At 54.2% G+C, this 17,317-nt stretch overlaps 1 protein-coding gene across 2 annotated transcripts; it reads left to right on the top strand.

Annotated features, from left to right (window-relative positions):
• The first annotated feature begins 3,587 nt into the window (after window positions 1-3,587).
• LOC110482747 (LON peptidase N-terminal domain and RING finger protein 1) lies at window positions 3,588-17,089 on the top strand. 2 transcript variants are annotated; one of them, XM_021552211.3, is made up of 12 exons: window positions 3,590-4,048; window positions 7,669-7,787; window positions 8,210-8,332; window positions 8,541-8,666; window positions 9,307-9,442; window positions 10,222-10,315; window positions 11,449-11,563; window positions 12,195-12,316; window positions 12,715-12,873; window positions 13,351-13,513; window positions 13,596-13,742; window positions 14,854-17,089. In XM_021552211.3, the coding sequence occupies exons 1-12, from the start codon at window positions 3,685-3,687 to the stop codon at window positions 15,037-15,039; spliced, it is 1,854 nt and encodes a 617-aa protein (XP_021407886.2). In that variant the 5' UTR covers window positions 3,590-3,684; the 3' UTR covers window positions 15,040-17,089. The 2 variants fall into 2 exon arrangements, with proteins under 2 accessions (XP_085447550.1, XP_021407886.2); XM_085591424.1 differs by having other exon boundaries at window positions 3,588-4,048; window positions 13,351-13,742.
• The last annotated feature ends 228 nt before the right edge of the window (window positions 17,090-17,317 follow it).

Below are 17,317 nucleotides of genomic sequence, written 5' to 3'. Positions count from 1 at the left end.
AGATAATGCTCCTTTGCAGCTCTCTGTCCCACCAATACATGTGAAAGTCAACTCATTTCTCTAGGAATGATGCTGCCTCAGGCAAAGCCTGTATGAGTCAGAAGGAAAAAATATTAAAGTCTTCTTAATCCCCCGACCCTATTTACAGCTGATCCTCTGTACTGAGCGTCAGGACTCCTCTGAGCACTGAAGCTGCAGAGTTTCAGGACTTGGGAACAATACCATGGAATTTATATGATTGCTTCCTGCCCAGTTCTGGTCAGCACAGTGCAGAACTCGAATCCCAGCCCTCACAGAGCACTGTGGCAGTCTGCCTGCCTCCACCAAGAGAAAACCAGCAGCAGCTCCCCAACTACTCACAGAGACCTGAGAGCAAAGATGCAGGTTATAAAAGATGAGCTCAGGACAAAGAGTCTCCCACACCACCTGCTTCCACTTCCCTTTGCTCCACTTCCCAGGAAAGGCTTTGAACCACATGTAGCAAATGGGGAAATGTGGTGGTTGAATAACATCCTGGATCTAGAAATACTATGATGGAAAGAAAGAAAGAAAAATTCCAGGAAGCTGATGTGTTTGTTGACAGGTTTGGGGAGGGGGTGGGGAGGGGAAGGGGGGGATGATGCAAATAACTCCCTGCATGTTACAGGCACGTACTGAGGAGTAAAAATAATTCCTTAGGCTAACTCTCAAGGCTTGCAGACAGCCAGGATCCAGGTGCAGCACTGCTGGGGCACAAGTGTGCCTGCACAGGTGCTGAGGCCCTTTGCCTGATCACCCAGCAGGCTGCCTGGCACTTGGACATGCCACTGTGAGCCCAGTGCTGGCCCTTGTTGATAGCAACACTCCCCCTCCTTGGCTGGGATTCTGATGCTTTCCTCCTTGTGTGGGTTTAGAAATGGCAGAACTTGTTTCACCTCTGTGCAACAGGACTTTCAGGTCTGATGGTGCTGGAGGAAACTGGTGGGTAGAGCAGGGATAGCAGTGTGGAAAAGGGGTCATGACATTCAGGGTGCATGTTCCTGTTTACAAGTGCTTGTGGTGCCTTTGAAGACACCCTCAGGAGCACGCAGGCCTCCTCTCTGAACAAAAAAAAGGCAACACTGGGAAGGTGCCGTCACCTCAGAGCCACTCCTTAAACCCTAATGTGTCAAAAACAAATGTCAATGCTTGCAACAAATATTTATGCACTAAAAATGAGCAAACACAGCTGGTGTGCAATCCCTGATCCCAATGCTGGGCTGTCAGCAGTCTGGACCACATTAATGAGGCTGTGCTGGAGCCGGAGCACAAGCAGACGTGTGGCTGGGAGCCAGAGGAGGAGCTGCAGCAGCACCTGGAACTCCTCATCCTGCACTGACCCTGGGATATTTCCCACATCTAAAGTGAAAAAAAAAAAAAAATCCAGCTGTGCTTTGCAAATAGTTCCTACATACAATGTGGTCTGTCCTGTGTTATGCAACATGCGAAGTTCTCATCTGGCCAGCTGAATGGTTAGCACTAAGCATTTAAAGCTTTTTTTTTTCCTTATTCAGCTATGTAGTGAGTCAGCACAAACAGGGCAGTGACAAGAGAAAGCATTCAGAGTTCTGAACCAGCTCAGCTCTGGACAGATTGAAGAAAACAAAATGTTCTTGCACACTGGTGCTAATGAAGCCTGGTTTGCTATGGCCTCGTGTGTCGTGGTTGATTGATTTTAAACTGTATTATGCAAAGCAGCAGCACTTCTGCTCTGCTTGTGAGGCGCTGGAGAGCCCACACATGGCTGTGGAGTGAATCAGGAGGTGAGGTAAAGAATGAGGCAGGCTCCAGGTGAACAGCCTGGTGTCTCCCACAGGAACTGGCTGGGGTGATGAAAGATGCTGTGCTCCTCACCTGAGAGCAGCTGCCCCTGGCAAAGGGCTGCTGCTCCCAGGCTGAGCCACTCAAACAGGTTATTGTACACTTTGCTCCAATGTTGGCTAAAATCACCCTCATTTCATGACTCACGAGGCAGGAACGTGCCCTTTTTGAGGCTGAAACCCTCCTGGTGGCAATCTTTTTTTTAGTCAATAGCCAGGTTTTGGTGGAAAAACAAACCATGGTGAGAACCAAACCACGAAAGGAGAGTGTGTGGTGTGAATGAGCTTTGGCCCATGGGAGAACTGCTGGGGGAAGGGATGTGCAAGGTCCTCTGAGGCAGCGGGGAGGGGGGAGCTAAAGGTTGACCCTGCAGATGGGGACATGGAAAATGTCCCCTGCTGGGCAGAGTCCCTGACAGACTCCAATGCTCCCGGGGTGACCACTGTCCCTAATGCCATGCTCAGCTTTTCAGGGCAGTGTTACCAAATGTCACCTGAGATTTCTCCAGTCTGGAGGGATCACTTAAAAAGATAACGGAGAAAGCAATGAAGCCTATCAAACCCATTTCAAATGCTTAGTTGTTGAGCTTTTAAAACCACTTACGAGCCGTTTAATGTAATTGCAATAGATTTGGAAACAAAACCTGCTCTACAGCCCAAACCTCCCCCAGCCACTCCCTCAGTGGGGCATGGGTTTCACCAGCACTGACGTCCCACTGGTGATCTCCCTCCCTGAGCAGCCCTGCCAGTGTGTGCATGGGTTTGAGTTGTTTTTGGGGACACACAAACGAGCCCTTGGGGAATGTGTGTAATCCTTATATAAATTCTGATCTACTAAGCTCCAGAAGTGACAGATTTCAGCTGTTTTTCTCACCACCTGCTGGCTTTTTGCTGTATGACTGTGTGGTGAGGGGATGCCTCTCCCTTGTGACACCGAGCCCATCCTGGGGGTCTGTGAGTGGGAAGAGGATTGTCCACACACAGGGTCTGAATTCATTCAGTTCTGTGTGAGCAGAGCATCTGAGGGAGATGCAGTTTCGCGTGTACGTTGGAAGAGTGCTGCTTTGCACCCAAACGCGATGAGTTTCCATGGAGAGTAAATGCAAAGAGGCACCGGGTGCAAGCCAGCCTCACCAGCCTGCCCTGCTCTGGAGCACCACAACAGCCGGCACCCCACTCCCACTCTGGAGAGCCTCAGACAGCTGAGGGACCGCACGTATCCTGTGCCAGCCACTCTGCAGCATCCCACCCTCCTGTCCCCATCACAGAGCACCCCCACAGGACTTGAGCCCCAGCCCTGCTCCACAGCATCTCGGATACCCCAGGCTGGCTCCAAATTGCCATGGCCCCACTCTGGGGCACCCCGAAACACTCCCAGCACTCTGCACCTCGGTCCGGCTTCGGGGTGCCCCAGACCCCCTGGGCGCCCGTGCCCATCTGGCGCGGAGCTCTCCTCGCCCGGCTCGCGGTGTCCGGCTCGTACCCGCGCCCCGGCTGCTCCGGAGCGCCCCAGCATCGCCGCCTCCCGGGAACCGGCAGCGGAGCCCCCCCGCAGCCCGGCTCGGGAGACGGCGCCACCCGCGCACCGAGCCCCGCCGGGCCCCGGTCCCCCGCCCCTGCCCCGCGGCGCCCCCGGTACCGCGGGCTCCGTTACGAAACGCGGCCGGGGCGGGGCGGCCGGGCGGCGGCGGCCAATGGTGGCCCGGGCAGCCCCGCCACCGGCGCCTGCCCCGGGTCCCTCCGGCGGCCGGGCCGGGCCGGCAGCCGCAGCCCCGGGCCGGCCGGGGCGGAGCGGGGCGATGCGCGGGCAGCGCCGGCTCTAGGGACAGCTGCCCCGACCGCCGCCATGAGCCGCCCCTCCAGCCGCGGCTCCTCTCCGCCCGCGGAGAGCCCGTCCGGGCCGCCGCTCGGGCTGGACCTGCTGCGCTGCCCCTGCTGCCGCCTGCTCCTCTGGGAGCCGGTGACCGCGTCCTGCGGTCACTCCTTCTGCAAGCCGTGCCTCGGCGGGTCCCGCTGCCCGCTGTGCCAGGAGCGGCTGGAGCTGCCGGGCATCGGGGCGGCGCGGTGCAGCGTGGTGCTGTGCGGGGTCCTGGAGCGGTGCGTGCCGCGGCAGCGGCGGCTGGCCGCGCTGGCGGAGCGCGTCCGGGACCGCCTCGCCCGCGGGGACGCGCGGGAGGCGCTGCGGATGGCGCAGAGAGGGGTCGAGCTGGGTAAGGACACCGGGCTCGGGGCTGGGAGTGAGGATGGTGGGTGCGGGCTGCGAGGGGCCAGCCCAGCAGCCCCAGAGACGGGGATGCACGGGATGGGCTTTACAGCAGGCGAGTGCCGGTGTGGGTAACAATGTAGGTCAGCGTGTCCCTGCAGCTCTGCACGGTCCAGAGCTGGAAGACGTGGGAATCTGGAAGTGTTGTAAGGCAGGGCTGGTGGGGATGGGGATGGGAAGGGGAAATGCTGAATTCTTCCATATCCGTGGATGTCCCGAGGTGCTGGGAGCGATGGGGTGCCCGACAAACCGCGGTGCTCGTCCCCTGCCTGTGTCCCATCGGCCACGTGCTTGTGGAGGGGGAAGAGCAGCAGATACTCACATCTTGCAGCCCGGCAGTATTTCAGGGTCAGAGAAAGAGCTCTGCCCAGGAGGTGACCATTATGTAAAGTGGTTGGGACTTGTCCAGTCGGGGATGGACACGTCCTCTCCCCCAGAGCCTGGCGAGGACACAGCCTTGGCAGAGCTCCTGTGCCAGCCCCATCGTGCAGGTCAGCGCCCGGCCCGGCCCCTTCTGCAGCCAGCTCTGGCCAGACATCTGCCTGCTGGGCCAGGACCTGGCCCGCGGCGGGGGGGTGGGGGTGTGGGGTTTGATCTGCTTTAATGTGTGGCTCTAAGTGGATTTCTTGGAAAGTAAATAAAAGGGGTTATACAATGCGTCTGGAACAGGGGGCTGGGGCGACGGAGGCAGAATTTCCTTTCTGCGCGTCGTTTCTATGACAGCACTGAGCTCTCCTCCCGCAGCGAAGGCTCTTATTCATCGCCTGCTGCGAGACAAGTGCCAGAGGTGCAGGTAAGCCTGGAAACGAAGCGCTAAGCGGACCGGTCGATCCTGGTGTTGGCAGCAGAGAACAGGTCCTTTTATGCAACCTCCAGAGGCATCCGTGTCTCCCTGCACACCCTCCTTCGGAGGAAAGGCACATGCACACTCCTCTACTACTCATTTGCCAGGCTTTTGCCTGGTTGGGGTGTACAGTTACACTTTCCTTTAAAAATCCTTTGCTAGCATAACGAGGAAACATTGCAAACTCTGTCCTCACTCTTCCCCGCACGTTCTGTTCCCCGAAAGACAGGAAAAGTCTGGCTGAGGGCAACGAGGAAATTGCAGTCACAGCCTCAGCTCCAGTGAACCTGCGCTTGCTGGGGCTGCCAGGCTCAGCCACGTGGGTGGTGCTTTCAGGATGTGTTTTCCAACTCCTGCAGCCAGCTTTCAGCTGCACATTTTTTACGGGCTGCCTTTCACTTTGAAACAGAACCACCGATAAATGTTTGACCCATGGGCATGTTTTATTTGTGGTTCAGTGCGGTGTGATGGGTCACTTTGCAGTGCCCTGCTCAGCCCAGTTTATAGAGCAGCTCGATTTGCTTGGATGGAAATAAACTGTGAACTTTTAATCTTCATTCTTTCTGAGTGAACAACAGAAAAATGCAGTGTAATGTGTAGCACAGGAGGCCTCTGACATGCCTGGAGCGTGGAGGCTGGTGAGTCTCTGAGGCTGCCAGCTGGCTGATGGCCCCGGTGTGTAATGATATCATAGATCAAAAATAGCTGCAGCAGCAGAGAAATGCAGAATTCACTGCCCTGTTTTACACATCTGGGGTGGTGGGTTTTTTGTTTTTTTTTTTCAAATCAGTTGCTTTATTGCTGGGCTGTGCAAATGTTTGAATGGGTTTGCCCACATGGAACATAATCCTCTAGACTTTGTACCTATTTCTTCATCCCTACCCATTGTCAGGGGCTGGGATATTCCATCTCTGAATGGGTGCTTGTGGGATGGGGTACTGAGCAGCAAGTTCCCATGTTTTCTCACTTGAGGAAAAGTGTTGGCTAATATTACAAAGGCAAACAGGCTCCCAGGGACCATGCTCTGCTGCACAGCCCAGCATGGCCAGTGCAGCTTGTGGTGCAGGAGTGGCTGTGCCTGGCTCTGCTGCTCTCTGGGTTAGGCAGGGAGCAAAGTCTTGCTGTGCTCCATCCTGGGCATGGGGACGAAGAGGCAATAGCCATGGCAGAGTTTGCTCCTCTGTGATAAGAAGTGGTGGGTGCCTGGGCAGGGTGACAGCAGAGGCAGGCAGGGAAATGGGCAGATGCTTCCTGCACTTGGCTGTCATGGAGCTGCCAGTCCTGACCTGCAGTTTGCTGGCAGAGCTGCATCAGCACTGTGGTTGAACCGGGCCAGGAGGAAATGCTGCTGGGTTTGGAAGTGCAGGAGAGACATCACCAACAGTGATGTTTCCTGATGATTGCTGATCAGCTGCCAGCCAGCAGGGACACAGCTTGCCCCTGAGAGAGCTCCTGGCCCTTCAGCAAGGTGATGTTGCCCAGACCACATTTGCCACAGCAAATGCAGCAGCAGTGCCTGCAAATGGTGCTTAATTTATGATACGAGGCTGGCCTCAGTGCCAGCATCCTGCAGGCCACCACAAGTTACCTGTTCTGGACCTACCATCATCCCACAGGGAACTGGGAGCCCGTGGGAGGACCTGCATGACCTTCATTAAGGCCTCCCCAAATGGACCAGGAAGCAACAAGTCCCCAGCCCCAACCCTCAGCAGCTTTGAGCTGATGCTCAGAGCTGGGGGATGCAGGGCTGGATGCACAGACCTGTTACCTGAGCTGAACACCAGCACTGCCCTGGATGTAGGTCACCTCCACGAGCTGTGATATAACGGGGTGGGTCCGGGCATCTCTGCATTTCAAACCCACAAACATTACCACACCTGGTTACTCCATGAGTGTGGGCTCCTGGGGTGCTGCTTCCTCGTTCTCCCCAGCATCCCCCAACCCAATTTTGCCACTGGCAGTGCTGATAGGAAGGAAGGTCTTTATGTGCTTTGCTGAGGCAGGAAAGAAAATGATCTCACTGCCTGTTTTTTAGTAAAAGGCAGGTAATGCTTGGTGTCATGACTTGCAATGTCCATGGGACCTGTGCCCCCCCAGCACCTTAACACCCCATCAGTGACATCTTGCTGACAAGGAACTGGATCTTCAGTTCTCTTCTTCATTTTTGGGAAATCTCAGCCTTTTCTCATACTTGGGAGCCCCAGGTCATGTGCTGCAGGCAGATTCTTACACGCCTTTGGCTTCTCATCTGCTCCAGGAGAGCAGTGACAGTCAGGTGGGTCTGGAAATTCAGGTATCCAGCAGTGCAGTCCTGTTTGGTAACATGTTATTGTGACTCTGCTGGCTGAGTCACATCACAGAGCCTGCTCTGGCCACAGCCCTGTATGTGTAGGGTAGAGCTTTTTTGATACATCCCAAAAAGATGGATGAAAGCCCAGATCCCAGCATGGCTGAGCCCTGAGGCAGTGGTGGGGCCTTTTGGCTGAGGCTATTTAGGGGGAGAAAACAAAGGGAAGAGCCTTAATCAATTTAAAACTGGCTATTTAGGGGAAATAACTTCCTTGCAGAGGCTTAGAGAGCCAGTGTCTCCTGATGAAGAGCACTGCAGGCTGTGCTCTTCCTGAGGCAGTGGCACATGGACTGTCCCACTGTGGTGGCCTCTCCACGGGCTCACCCAGCCCCCCTGGCCCACCAGGGCTGATGTCACACATTTCTCCTTGCAGCCCTGGACTGCAGCTCCCTGCGGCTGTGCCGGGCAGAGGCCCTGGTGGCCCTGGGGCAGTACCCACAGGCACTGCAGGACCTGGATGCTGTGTGCAGGGCTGAGCCTGGAGAGCACGAGGTGAGTGAGGGCCACACGGGCTGGAGCCAAACCTGACTGCACAGGAGCAGCTTCCCCCTCTCCTCAATTCTCCATTAGATTCATCCTGCTCAGAAATGCACTTTGCAGACCCATTGGGCTGCTAATCAAGGTGGCAGGTGCTGTGCTGCTCTCACAGGAGAGGTCTGGCACTGTGTCTATCCTTCACTCCTCATCCAACTCTCCCTAGGCTTGGCTTTTGCAACTGCTGCACTTTGGAGAGTGCTGGTTTTCTTTAGGCAGATCTAATCAGGGGAGCAGCAACATGTCCAGGTGCTTTGGCTTGGGATGGGAGCAGGCAGGGGGCAAAGGGACATTTACTTGGGGCTGGCATAGGAGCTGATGGGGCACATGCTGAGCTGGTCACTGTGTCATAGCCACGACATGTATTTTCTGCTCTGCAGGCCTTCTTCAGGAAAGGGAAGGTGCTTCTGGAGATGGGGCAGAGAGCTGAAGCCCTGCTGGCGTGGGAGCACTGCCTGACACTCAGTCCCCATTTCCAGCTGGCTCAGAGAGAGATGGAGAAGGTGTGTGGGCTCTGCCATGTTCCTGTGCTCTCACATCACACAGGGAGATGTCCTTGTCCTCTGAGGGACTCAACAGTGTGCTCAGCCAGCACAGACACTTCCTGCAGTGAGCAGAAGGGTGCTTTGGGGAAAAAGAGGGAGCCTGGAAGCCCCCCACCTCCTTGCTTTTTCCTCCTAGCATCCGCCAGCCCTTGCTTTGTCTTTGCAGATCATCATGGAAGCTGATGCTCCTCAGCCATGCACGGCTGCACACCTGGGTGATGTTCACCTGAGCTCAGCTGCTTCCCAGGCTGATGGAGGGAGCCCAGTGCTCCCATCTGCCACACAAGCTCAGGTAAGAGCCTGCAATATCTGAGTCTTCAAGGAGATTTCATGTCCCTCTGGGACATCCCAGTTGCCCAGGGATGGGAAAAGAGGTGTGATGAGAGGAGGCTGTGCAGGACATGTAGCCTGGTTGTGTGCTGGGATGAGAATCTGCAGCTGGTGGAGGGTGGGAGAGCAGTGCCATCAGGGCTGATGCTGTGGGGACTCAGAAAACAGAGGAGACTTTATCTCTCTATTCATCTCACTACACTCAAGGAAAAAAAAAAGGAAAAAAGTGAGTTTCAATTTTTTTTCATCTAAAAGACACATTTGAGAATAGTTCAGACCATTAGCAGCCGTTAAGGAAGTTTTTATGTTCCTCTTTGCCTTCTAAAAAATAATTTAGCAGTCTTGGAGAGAGGAGGGAATTCAGAAGATGGGCTCAGATACACCCAAACAGCAGTTGGCATGTCTGGTCAGAGTGAACCCATGTTTTAACCGTGTGATGGGCAGCAATGTCTGAGGGCCACTCTCCTGCTGTCCTGCAGATGCAAGATGTAGATGTACAGCGACACAGCAGAAAACCTCCCATCGGGGTTGGTGGGACAGATGGGGCTGTGCATTCAGAGAGAGAAGAGGGTTTGGACTTAATTTCATCTTGCTGTGCCTAGGATCAGCAGGGAGAGCCTGCAGATGGCCGAGGGGGTGCTGGGTCTGAGCACAGGCAGGACACAGCCATCCTTTCCCAGCCAGGACAGGAGCCAGAACCAGAGACTTCGGCAGAGACTCAGGGCCAGGGCTTGTTGGGTGAGTGTCATCACAGGTACCACAACGTTGTGTCATGCAAAATACTTGTTTGAAATCCATTTTGGCACTGAAAATGTGGTGTTTGCATTGTGTCCAGCTCAACAAACAAATATCTCAGGGGCATATGATGGGGCAGCTCTGGCTGGGGCATTCACTGCTTCTCATGCACGTGGGGAGGATCCGCCTGATCCTCCTGTGTGAGCAGGTGAACTTACACCAAACTTTTGCCTGCAGCTTGCTGACAAATTCTTGCTAAAGCCAGCCATTGCTTGTTCCCTGTGTGGTCAGGGAGAGGCTTTCTTTGGTTCCTATGTGTTCAGATGGGTTTTAGTTTATATTAAATTTCCATGTGGGGGCAGGACATGCCATGAACTGGGGAAGCAGCACCTCCATCAGCATTAATTTGCCATCAGTTCCAGCCAGGTGGCTGCCACCTGCCTGGGTTTGCATAAAGCAGTGATGGCTCATGGCAGGTCTCCAGAGATTTCCATCCTGGAGCTTTTTGGGCCACTTTGCTGCCCAATGCTTCAGTTTCCCTGCCTGCAAAAGGAGGAGATATCACCTTCCCCTGCCAAGTACCATGAGACCCACTGACACATCAGCTATGGATGAACACAGATGGCTTAATAGAGGGGTTTATGTTGCATTTCCTAGTGATTTTGTTTTTCTTTGACCCTTTGAAAGCACTTTGTGGGGCAGTTATGCCTCAGAATGAGGTCAGAAAGCAAAGATCAATTTCCTATATTGAAATGGGGGATTGTCTTCTCTTTTACCACTAGATAACAAGGAGGAAACAGCAGCAGCAAAGTGTACCCAACCATGCCTTGGAGAGTCACTGAGCATATCTGACTTGGAGTGCTCCCTCTGCATACGGTGAGTTCTCCTGCAGGAGAGCTTTTAGGACAAAGAATTGGCACCTGCTGGGTTTTCTTCACTGATGTGCATCTTTCTTCACATCTTAATAGCAAGCTCAGTCCTGAGGACTGCTGAGATGTAGGTTTTTGTACAGATAAGAGGGGAAGGCAGGGCCATGGGACACCCTGCCGGCTGCAGGAGCACACCCTGTCTCAGGGTGCAGCATCACTGGGGCTGCATCCCTTGGGACAGAGATGTGGAGGTGGGGATGTTCAGTGGGGTCAAAGACCAAAAGCAGTGGTTGCCCTTTGTACCTGCAGGCTGGAACAGGAAAGTGTTGCCCAGGGAAACTCCCTCCGTGCTGGGGATATTGCACACCTAGAGGGGAGCATTTCAGAGCTCTTTGCCTGGTGCAGGTGGAAAAGGGAACGGGATAGAGCCTGTGTTTGTCTGCTGGCTCAGATGGGGAGGGACTGGTGTTGCACTGCCACAGGGCATGCTGAAGCCAGGCTGTTACTCCTGGTGTGTCCCAGGACATGGAGCAGTTGTGCAAGCAGCTGCTGGCAGAGAGCTGCGTGGGTGTTGCACTGCCAGACATGCAGGTTGGTCAAGGTCCTGCATGGCAGCTTTTTCCAGCTCTGTGCATGGGGGAGGGAGATTTGAGGCTGCATCTGATCTGAATTATGTGAATTTGGGTCTCTTTTGAAAGACAGAAACAGTGTTTAGGAGGAGTCAGGGCTTTCTTGAGACGTTAATTTAATGTCTGATCCTGGAGCTACCTGTGAGCAACTTGAGTACTTGCTGCTGGCTCTGCTCCTGGAGCAGGGGAGCAGGAGGAGGTTTCCTGTCACTGCCCTTTGGATTACACACCACTGCGGGTGTCTGGGGAACCACAAACCTGGCAGGATCAAGGGGTGCTATGTGTGTACTGATGGGGTCTGCTGGGGCTCCATGGAGACCCTGCAGAGAGGGGGAGGGAGCAGAGCTCAGGCCTGGAACAGTTCTCATCTTACATCATTGTGCAAGCCCAGCAGTCTGAGCCCTGACTTCCTAATTAAAGGGCTAATTAAAGTCTCTCTGTGCCAGACTTATCTGTGCTCCTTTCCCTTTGTTGCTCTCTGCAATCCATTGACTCTGATCATCCTTTGCAGGATGTTCTTCGAGCCGGTGACGACGCCCTGTGGCCACACCTTCTGCAAGGAGTGCCTGGAACGCTGCCTGGACCACCGGCCCAACTGCCCCCTCTGCAAACAGAGCCTGAGAGAGGTGAGGGCACGAGTGCCACGGGATGGAGCCCGAGGGGGAGCTGGGAACCAGCTCCAGCTGCTGGCTGTGTGCCCAGGGCTAGGTGGGAAGGTGCAGTGCTCTTGAGCAGCTCCCTGGCACGGCAGTGTCAGCTCCACTCACATGGGAATGACCAGACAGTTGATAATTAAGACCAAGAGATTCATTTCTACAAGATGCCACAGTGATTTAGTGAGATTGTAAACAGGAGAGGAGATAGAGAGAGAGAGAGAAGAAAATGCTAATGACTTTAAAAAATGGAAATGGATGGAAAACCTGTTAGCCTGGAGATTTGATTTAATCTTTAATGAAAAGGGATTTGGATGAGGCCATCAGGGAAATTAGGTTGTCATACAAGGGCTGCATCACTGTCAGAGACAGGATGCTGTGTTGGACGGGCCCTGGCTCAGAGCTGTGTCTGGAGGTCTCAGTGGAGCTGACATCCCATCCTGCTCAGTGGCTCAACATCCCCTGATAGGTTTTATCCTTGACTTTCTCTGGTCTAAAATTATCTTCAGTTCCAATAAAAGTGAGTGTGATTCAGGGTCCAGCAGGGCCTCAGGGCTTCCTCCCTGCTCTTCTCCAACCTATTTTTGGGTCTAATTCCTTTCAGTACCTGAAGGCTGGGAGGTACAGCCCCACAGTGCTGCTGCAGGACATCATGCTGGCCACCTTCCCCACACAGCTGGCTGAGCGCCGGGAGCTGCACCGGGCGGAGATGGCAGAGCTCTCCAAGTAAGCAGGGACTGCTTCTGTGTGTGGGGGTGCACATGGGGACTGGAAGGGGTCTGATAGGGCTCTCCACACCCCATACCATTGCTGTGGCTTGGTTCTGCTCAAGTGATGTCTGTCCCACCTCCAGGACCACGTTGCAGCTGTGCTGTGTGGGTGTGGACATGCCCCATGAGGCACCTGGGCGTGAGGGACCATCTTTGCAAGGAGCTGTTTTGTGGGCAGAATCTGTCCTTGGTCTCTTGGTGAGCCAAGTGGGAGCTTTAGTGTTGCTCTGTGCTGGAGCATCACTTCTTGTGTGGTTAAGGACACAGCTGGTTTAGGGGAGCAGCTGATGCAGAGTCATTGGGATGGGATTTGCTTGGGGAGGTGTCACAGTGGTTTCTCCTTCTGTCCCTCAGCCTGACCAAGAACATCCCCATCTTTGTGTGCACGATGTCCTTCCCTGGCATCCCCTGCCCTCTGCACGTCTTTGAGCCTCGCTACCGCCTGATGATCCGGCGGTGCCAGGAGAGCGGCACCAGGAGGTTTGGCATGTGCATATATGAGAACGGGAAAAGGTGAGCTCCTGGGCACGCTTCCCCCTGCCCCAGATGATTTGCCTCTTTCTGCTCCAGCCCCGAATGTCTAAAATACTGAGCAGTTCTGAAAGATTTCCTGTCAGTGCCATCTCGCAGATAAAATCAGCAGGGAGGTGGTGTGTTCCCCACAGTGCAGGGTGAAATGGGATCAAGGAATGAGGCCAGCACTGGAGCTGGACAGAGCCAGTGGTAGCTGTCAAATACAGTTCAGTACAATTCTTCAAACAGCTTCTGACTCAGGATGTCTTTGAGCTCCATGTTTCTCTGGCTGTGACCTTCAGCTCCTCTTGGTGAGCACTGGGAGGAGACTTGATTGAATGTTTGAATTTACCCCTGCCCTGACATCTTGTTCCTGGGCCTTTTCCTGCTTTGCAGACGGTACCTTTAGGAAAAGCAGTTCTCTTACCACCCATTACCCCAGCTCAGCCCCTGTTTTCTGTCCCTGTGTCCCTGCAGCTTTGCTGACTACGGCTGCCTGCTGGAGATCCGTCAGGTGGAGCTGCTGGCCGACGGCAGGTCCCTGGTGGACACCATCGGCCGGCAGCGGTTCCGGGTGCTGAGCCGCGGGCACAGGGACGGCTACCACACCGCTGACATCGAGTACCTGGAGGACAAGAAGGTGAGGGCAGGGCTGGGCAAAATCCTGGGCTGCAGTGGGACAGATCCCCACAGACACCTTTGTCCCTCTTGCTGGGGTTCAGGTGTCTGGGGAGGAGCTGCAGGAGCTGCAGTGCCTGCACGAGAGCACCTATCGCCTGGCCCAGCGGTTCTGCGAGCACGGAGACCTCACCTCCAGGCACATTCTGATGCAGCATGGACCACTGCCAGAGAAGGAAGAGGACATCCAGGTAATGCCCAGAGGGAAGGGATGCACCAAACAGAGCCTCTGAAGCAGTGCTGTTCCTGCACTAACCACCCTGCTTCCCTACTCGGCTTCCCCTGCAGGATGAACAAAAAAAATCCAGTTTTTCACCCCTATTACTGCATATCTCATTCAGAGAGTTAGTAGGGCTTGTTTTGCAAAACTGCTTGATGTTTCTTTATGGTTTTAAACTGTTCTTGGAAACTGAGCACTGAGTTCTAAAAATCTTTCCTAGAGTCTTTTTCTAAATGAGAACTGAGAAACTGAACTGTGTGTGTTTGAAAACACTTCAGGAAAAAGAAATCAAACAAATTGGCAAAGAGATCAATCTTACAGCTTGTTGAGCCTGCAGTCCCCTTTCTCACTGTGATCCTTTGAGATTGTCATAGCTGGCCAGAGGTAAGGAGTTGAGAAGACAGGATCGAATTTGCTTATTATACTGCTCTGACAAATTTAGATTCTGAAGGAAAAAAAAATTCCCCAAATTTAAATTTCACTCCTTTAAGAAAGCATTTCCTCTCTGGATCGTTATAAATATACTCTTGCTGGCTTGTCCCAGGCTAAGGCTGTCCGGGCCAGAAGTCAGGTTAATGATGTGCTCAGGAATTACAAAACAACTCACCCTCCTTCAGCTGAATCAAGCTTTTCCCTCTTCGTTTGGCTCAGGTTATAGAAAAGCCACTTTACAACAGCAGTGCCCAACAGCTGTGCCTGCCTGGCCTGCACCTCACCTCTTCAAGTGATGGCCAATGTCCCAAAAACATTGGCCATGCAGGATTTGGCCTGTGTTTGCAAAAAGCACCGGCTTAAGCAAGGAAATGCACAAGATATTTCATTGTCTCTTTAGTATAGACATTTTACCAGCTACATCTGCATCTGGATGCTCCCTGGGGAATGCTTGTCTGGAAATTGAATTAGTTTGTCCAGCAGTTTTGAGCTGGGTCAACAAAAGGGCTGTTCAGATGAGTACCTCGGCCGAAGCCAGTGTTGCTGTCCTGACAAGAACAACTGTTTGCCATCAGCGATGCTGCTGAAGGCCACCCCTGCATCCCCCTCGCAGCTCCTGACGCGGGGGTCTCTCCCTCTCTCCTCTCCAGGCTTCGGCAGACGGCCCGACGTGGTGCTGGTGGCTCATCTCCATCCTGCCCCTGGACCCGTCCTACCAGCTGAGCCTGTTGTCCTGCACGTCGCTGCGCGCCCGCCTGTCGCAGCTGCAGCGCATCCTCACGGCCCTGCTGCAGCAGCCCCCGCCGCGCCACCTCCTGCCCCAGGGCCGCGTCTGAGCCCACCCTGCCCTGCCCTGCCCTCCCTGGGACTCCACCCTCGCCATTCTCTGTGTGCTCCTCCACGCTCTGCGTGTGGTTTGAGCCCCCCCGCTGCATCCCCCAAAAAAGTGACCTGGGCGATGAGCTGGGCGCACTCTGCCCAGTGCTGGCAGCGACACTGTGCCGTCCGTGCCACCCCGGGAGCTGCTTGGTGCCACCAGAGGGAACCTGGATCCTTCAGGGGGACACTGGGCTGCACAGCTGGGTTGTGTCTCCAGAGCCAGAATCGCTCGCTGAGTGGCTTCTGCACTGAGGAGGATTCTCCTTAGGGAGAGGACTGAGGGCAGGGATTGCCTCGGTTTTGGTTTTCCTCTTTGAAGGACACCTTTGGGGTTTTGGTAGATGATCCTGATTCACACAGGAAATTTAAAGGCTGGGGAGAGGTGGCACTGGGAAGCAAAGTTCCAAAGGCTTCCCCCAGCCTTGGGAGGTGACGGCTCTGCCACTGCTTACAGCTTTGACTCAGTTTGTGTTTGAACAAGAAGACAGGTTAAATTAAACAATCTGAAACTCATGGTCTTGCTCCCAACCACCTCCATGGCCACATGGTGAGGAGATGGTTCTCTTTGAAAGCTCTCAGGTCCAGACAACCCCTTCCCACTGCCCTGCTCGGTGCTGTGCTTGCCAGACCCTCCCCTGGGACCCTGCCAGCCACTCCCCTCACTGCCAGCTCCAATGCTGTGAAGTGCCCTGGGAGGGGGGATTCTGTCAGCTTTGGTGCTTTTCCCCCTACCCAAAGGCTGCTGTTCCCCACCCTGGCTGGGTTCAGGTTACAGGGTTGGCCTGGGGGCTGGGAGGAGCTGATAGCACAAGGGAGTTGTCTGGAAGTTTTGTTGTGAGGCTTTCTGCTCCTTCACTAATGAAATTTTCCCCTGTTCAGTATTTCTTGTGAACTTTCTGCCTCCTCAGGAGAAAATCAGGATCTCAGCCGAGGCTGGACCCTTGCACTTGGGATCCAGAATAGTTCAGGATCCCCCAAAAGAGCACAGAGAAGTCAAAGGGATCCAAATCTCTGGAGAGGCAGGGATCAGTGACCCAGGCCACAAACCACATGTCAGGGGAGCAAGTGCTTGGCTGCTGCTTGTTTCTAGACACAAGGCAAAGACTCTCTGGACAGACTAGGAGAAATCCTGAAGATCTGGGACTTTTGTCTTTCATCCATCATTTCAGTGGCTTTGGGTTCAACTGTAGGAGTGACATCCACTTAGTTGTTGGATTAACGTTGCTTCTGGAATTTTATCCCTGCATTTCTCAAAGGCAGCACACCCCCCTCAGAGAGCTGTTGGATGTGTGTGTGGGAGAGAAAATCAGGGCACTTATCCTTACTGCAGTTGTTTCTGGATGAGCCTGGGTGGGCATAGCTCCAGAGAGGTCCCTGCTCAGGGTCACCACCTTTCCCTGTCCTTCTGTCTCCAGGAGTGAGAAGTCCCTGTCCCTCCTCTCCATCAAAGTGCCTCCCTGGAGCAGCAGCCAGGAGCAGAGGGCTCTCCAGGAACCTCTGTGAGCATAGGGCAGCTGAAGACAGCTCAGAGTTGGGTTTGCTCCTCTACCTTTGAGCCATGGTGCTGGCCCAGGAGCACCAGGACTCCCAAGGAGCCATATCCCTGGGATGTCAGATTGGGCTGGGGTGGGTGATGAAGGGATGCTTTGCCGTCCCAGGGCAGGTGGCAGGATGACACTGAAGTTTGGGAAGTGCCTTTCTTTTCCCCAGGCTCAGTGGGGGTTCACCCTGTGCCATCCCCACCCCAAGCCCCTCACCTGCCCCTTGAGCTGCTGTTTCCCCAGGGCTGAGAGGTCCCTGTGGCAGGGGGGTGATGCAGGGAGAAGTGTGGCTCTGTCACACTGGGGAGGAGCCAGGGGCCAGAGCCACCTCTGCCTGGCTGCTCTGGGAAGGATCTGTGCAAATCGCTCCAGTTTGCTTGGAGCACATTTGTGGTTTTTATTACTGTCTTTGCTCTTGGAATTACATTTTCTTTCAGGTCATTGAAATAAAGACATTTGTTGTTGTTATTGTTGTTTGGTTGCTGGTGTTTAACTTTAAGCTGCTCATTAATAAAAGTGCTTGGGCATCCCCAGGGAGATTTGGGGACACGTGGAGAGGTGACACCCTGGTCTTCAAACAGCACAGTAGGCCCAATGACCATGGTCCAGCAAAGGCAATGGCAACAAGGGGAAATAAAAAAGTGTTTTTGCTCGCAGAATGTGTGTGAAACAAGACAGGAGGAATGAGCTATGA

The sequence above is a fragment of the Lonchura striata genome, chromosome 13, assembly GCF_050655825.1.
Source record: "Lonchura striata isolate lonStrDom1 chromosome 13, ASM5065582v1, whole genome shotgun sequence".
Lineage (NCBI taxonomy): Eukaryota > Metazoa > Chordata > Aves > Passeriformes > Estrildidae > Lonchura > Lonchura striata.
The sequence above is the reverse complement of the archived record's forward strand: the minus strand, read 5'-3'. Positions and strand labels throughout refer to the sequence as shown.

Coding starts and splice junctions, on each gene's coding strand:
- LOC110482747 (XM_085591424.1), top strand. CDS start 3,685: ATGAGCCGCCCCTCCAGCCGCGGCTCCTCTCCGCCCGCGGAGAGCCCG. Junction 4,049..7,668: donor GCAGAGAGGGGTCGAGCTGG/GTAAGGACACCG, acceptor TTCTCCTTGCAG/CCCTGGACTGCAGCTCCCTG. Junction 7,788..8,209: donor CTGAGCCTGGAGAGCACGAG/GTGAGTGAGGGC, acceptor TCTGCTCTGCAG/GCCTTCTTCAGGAAAGGGAA.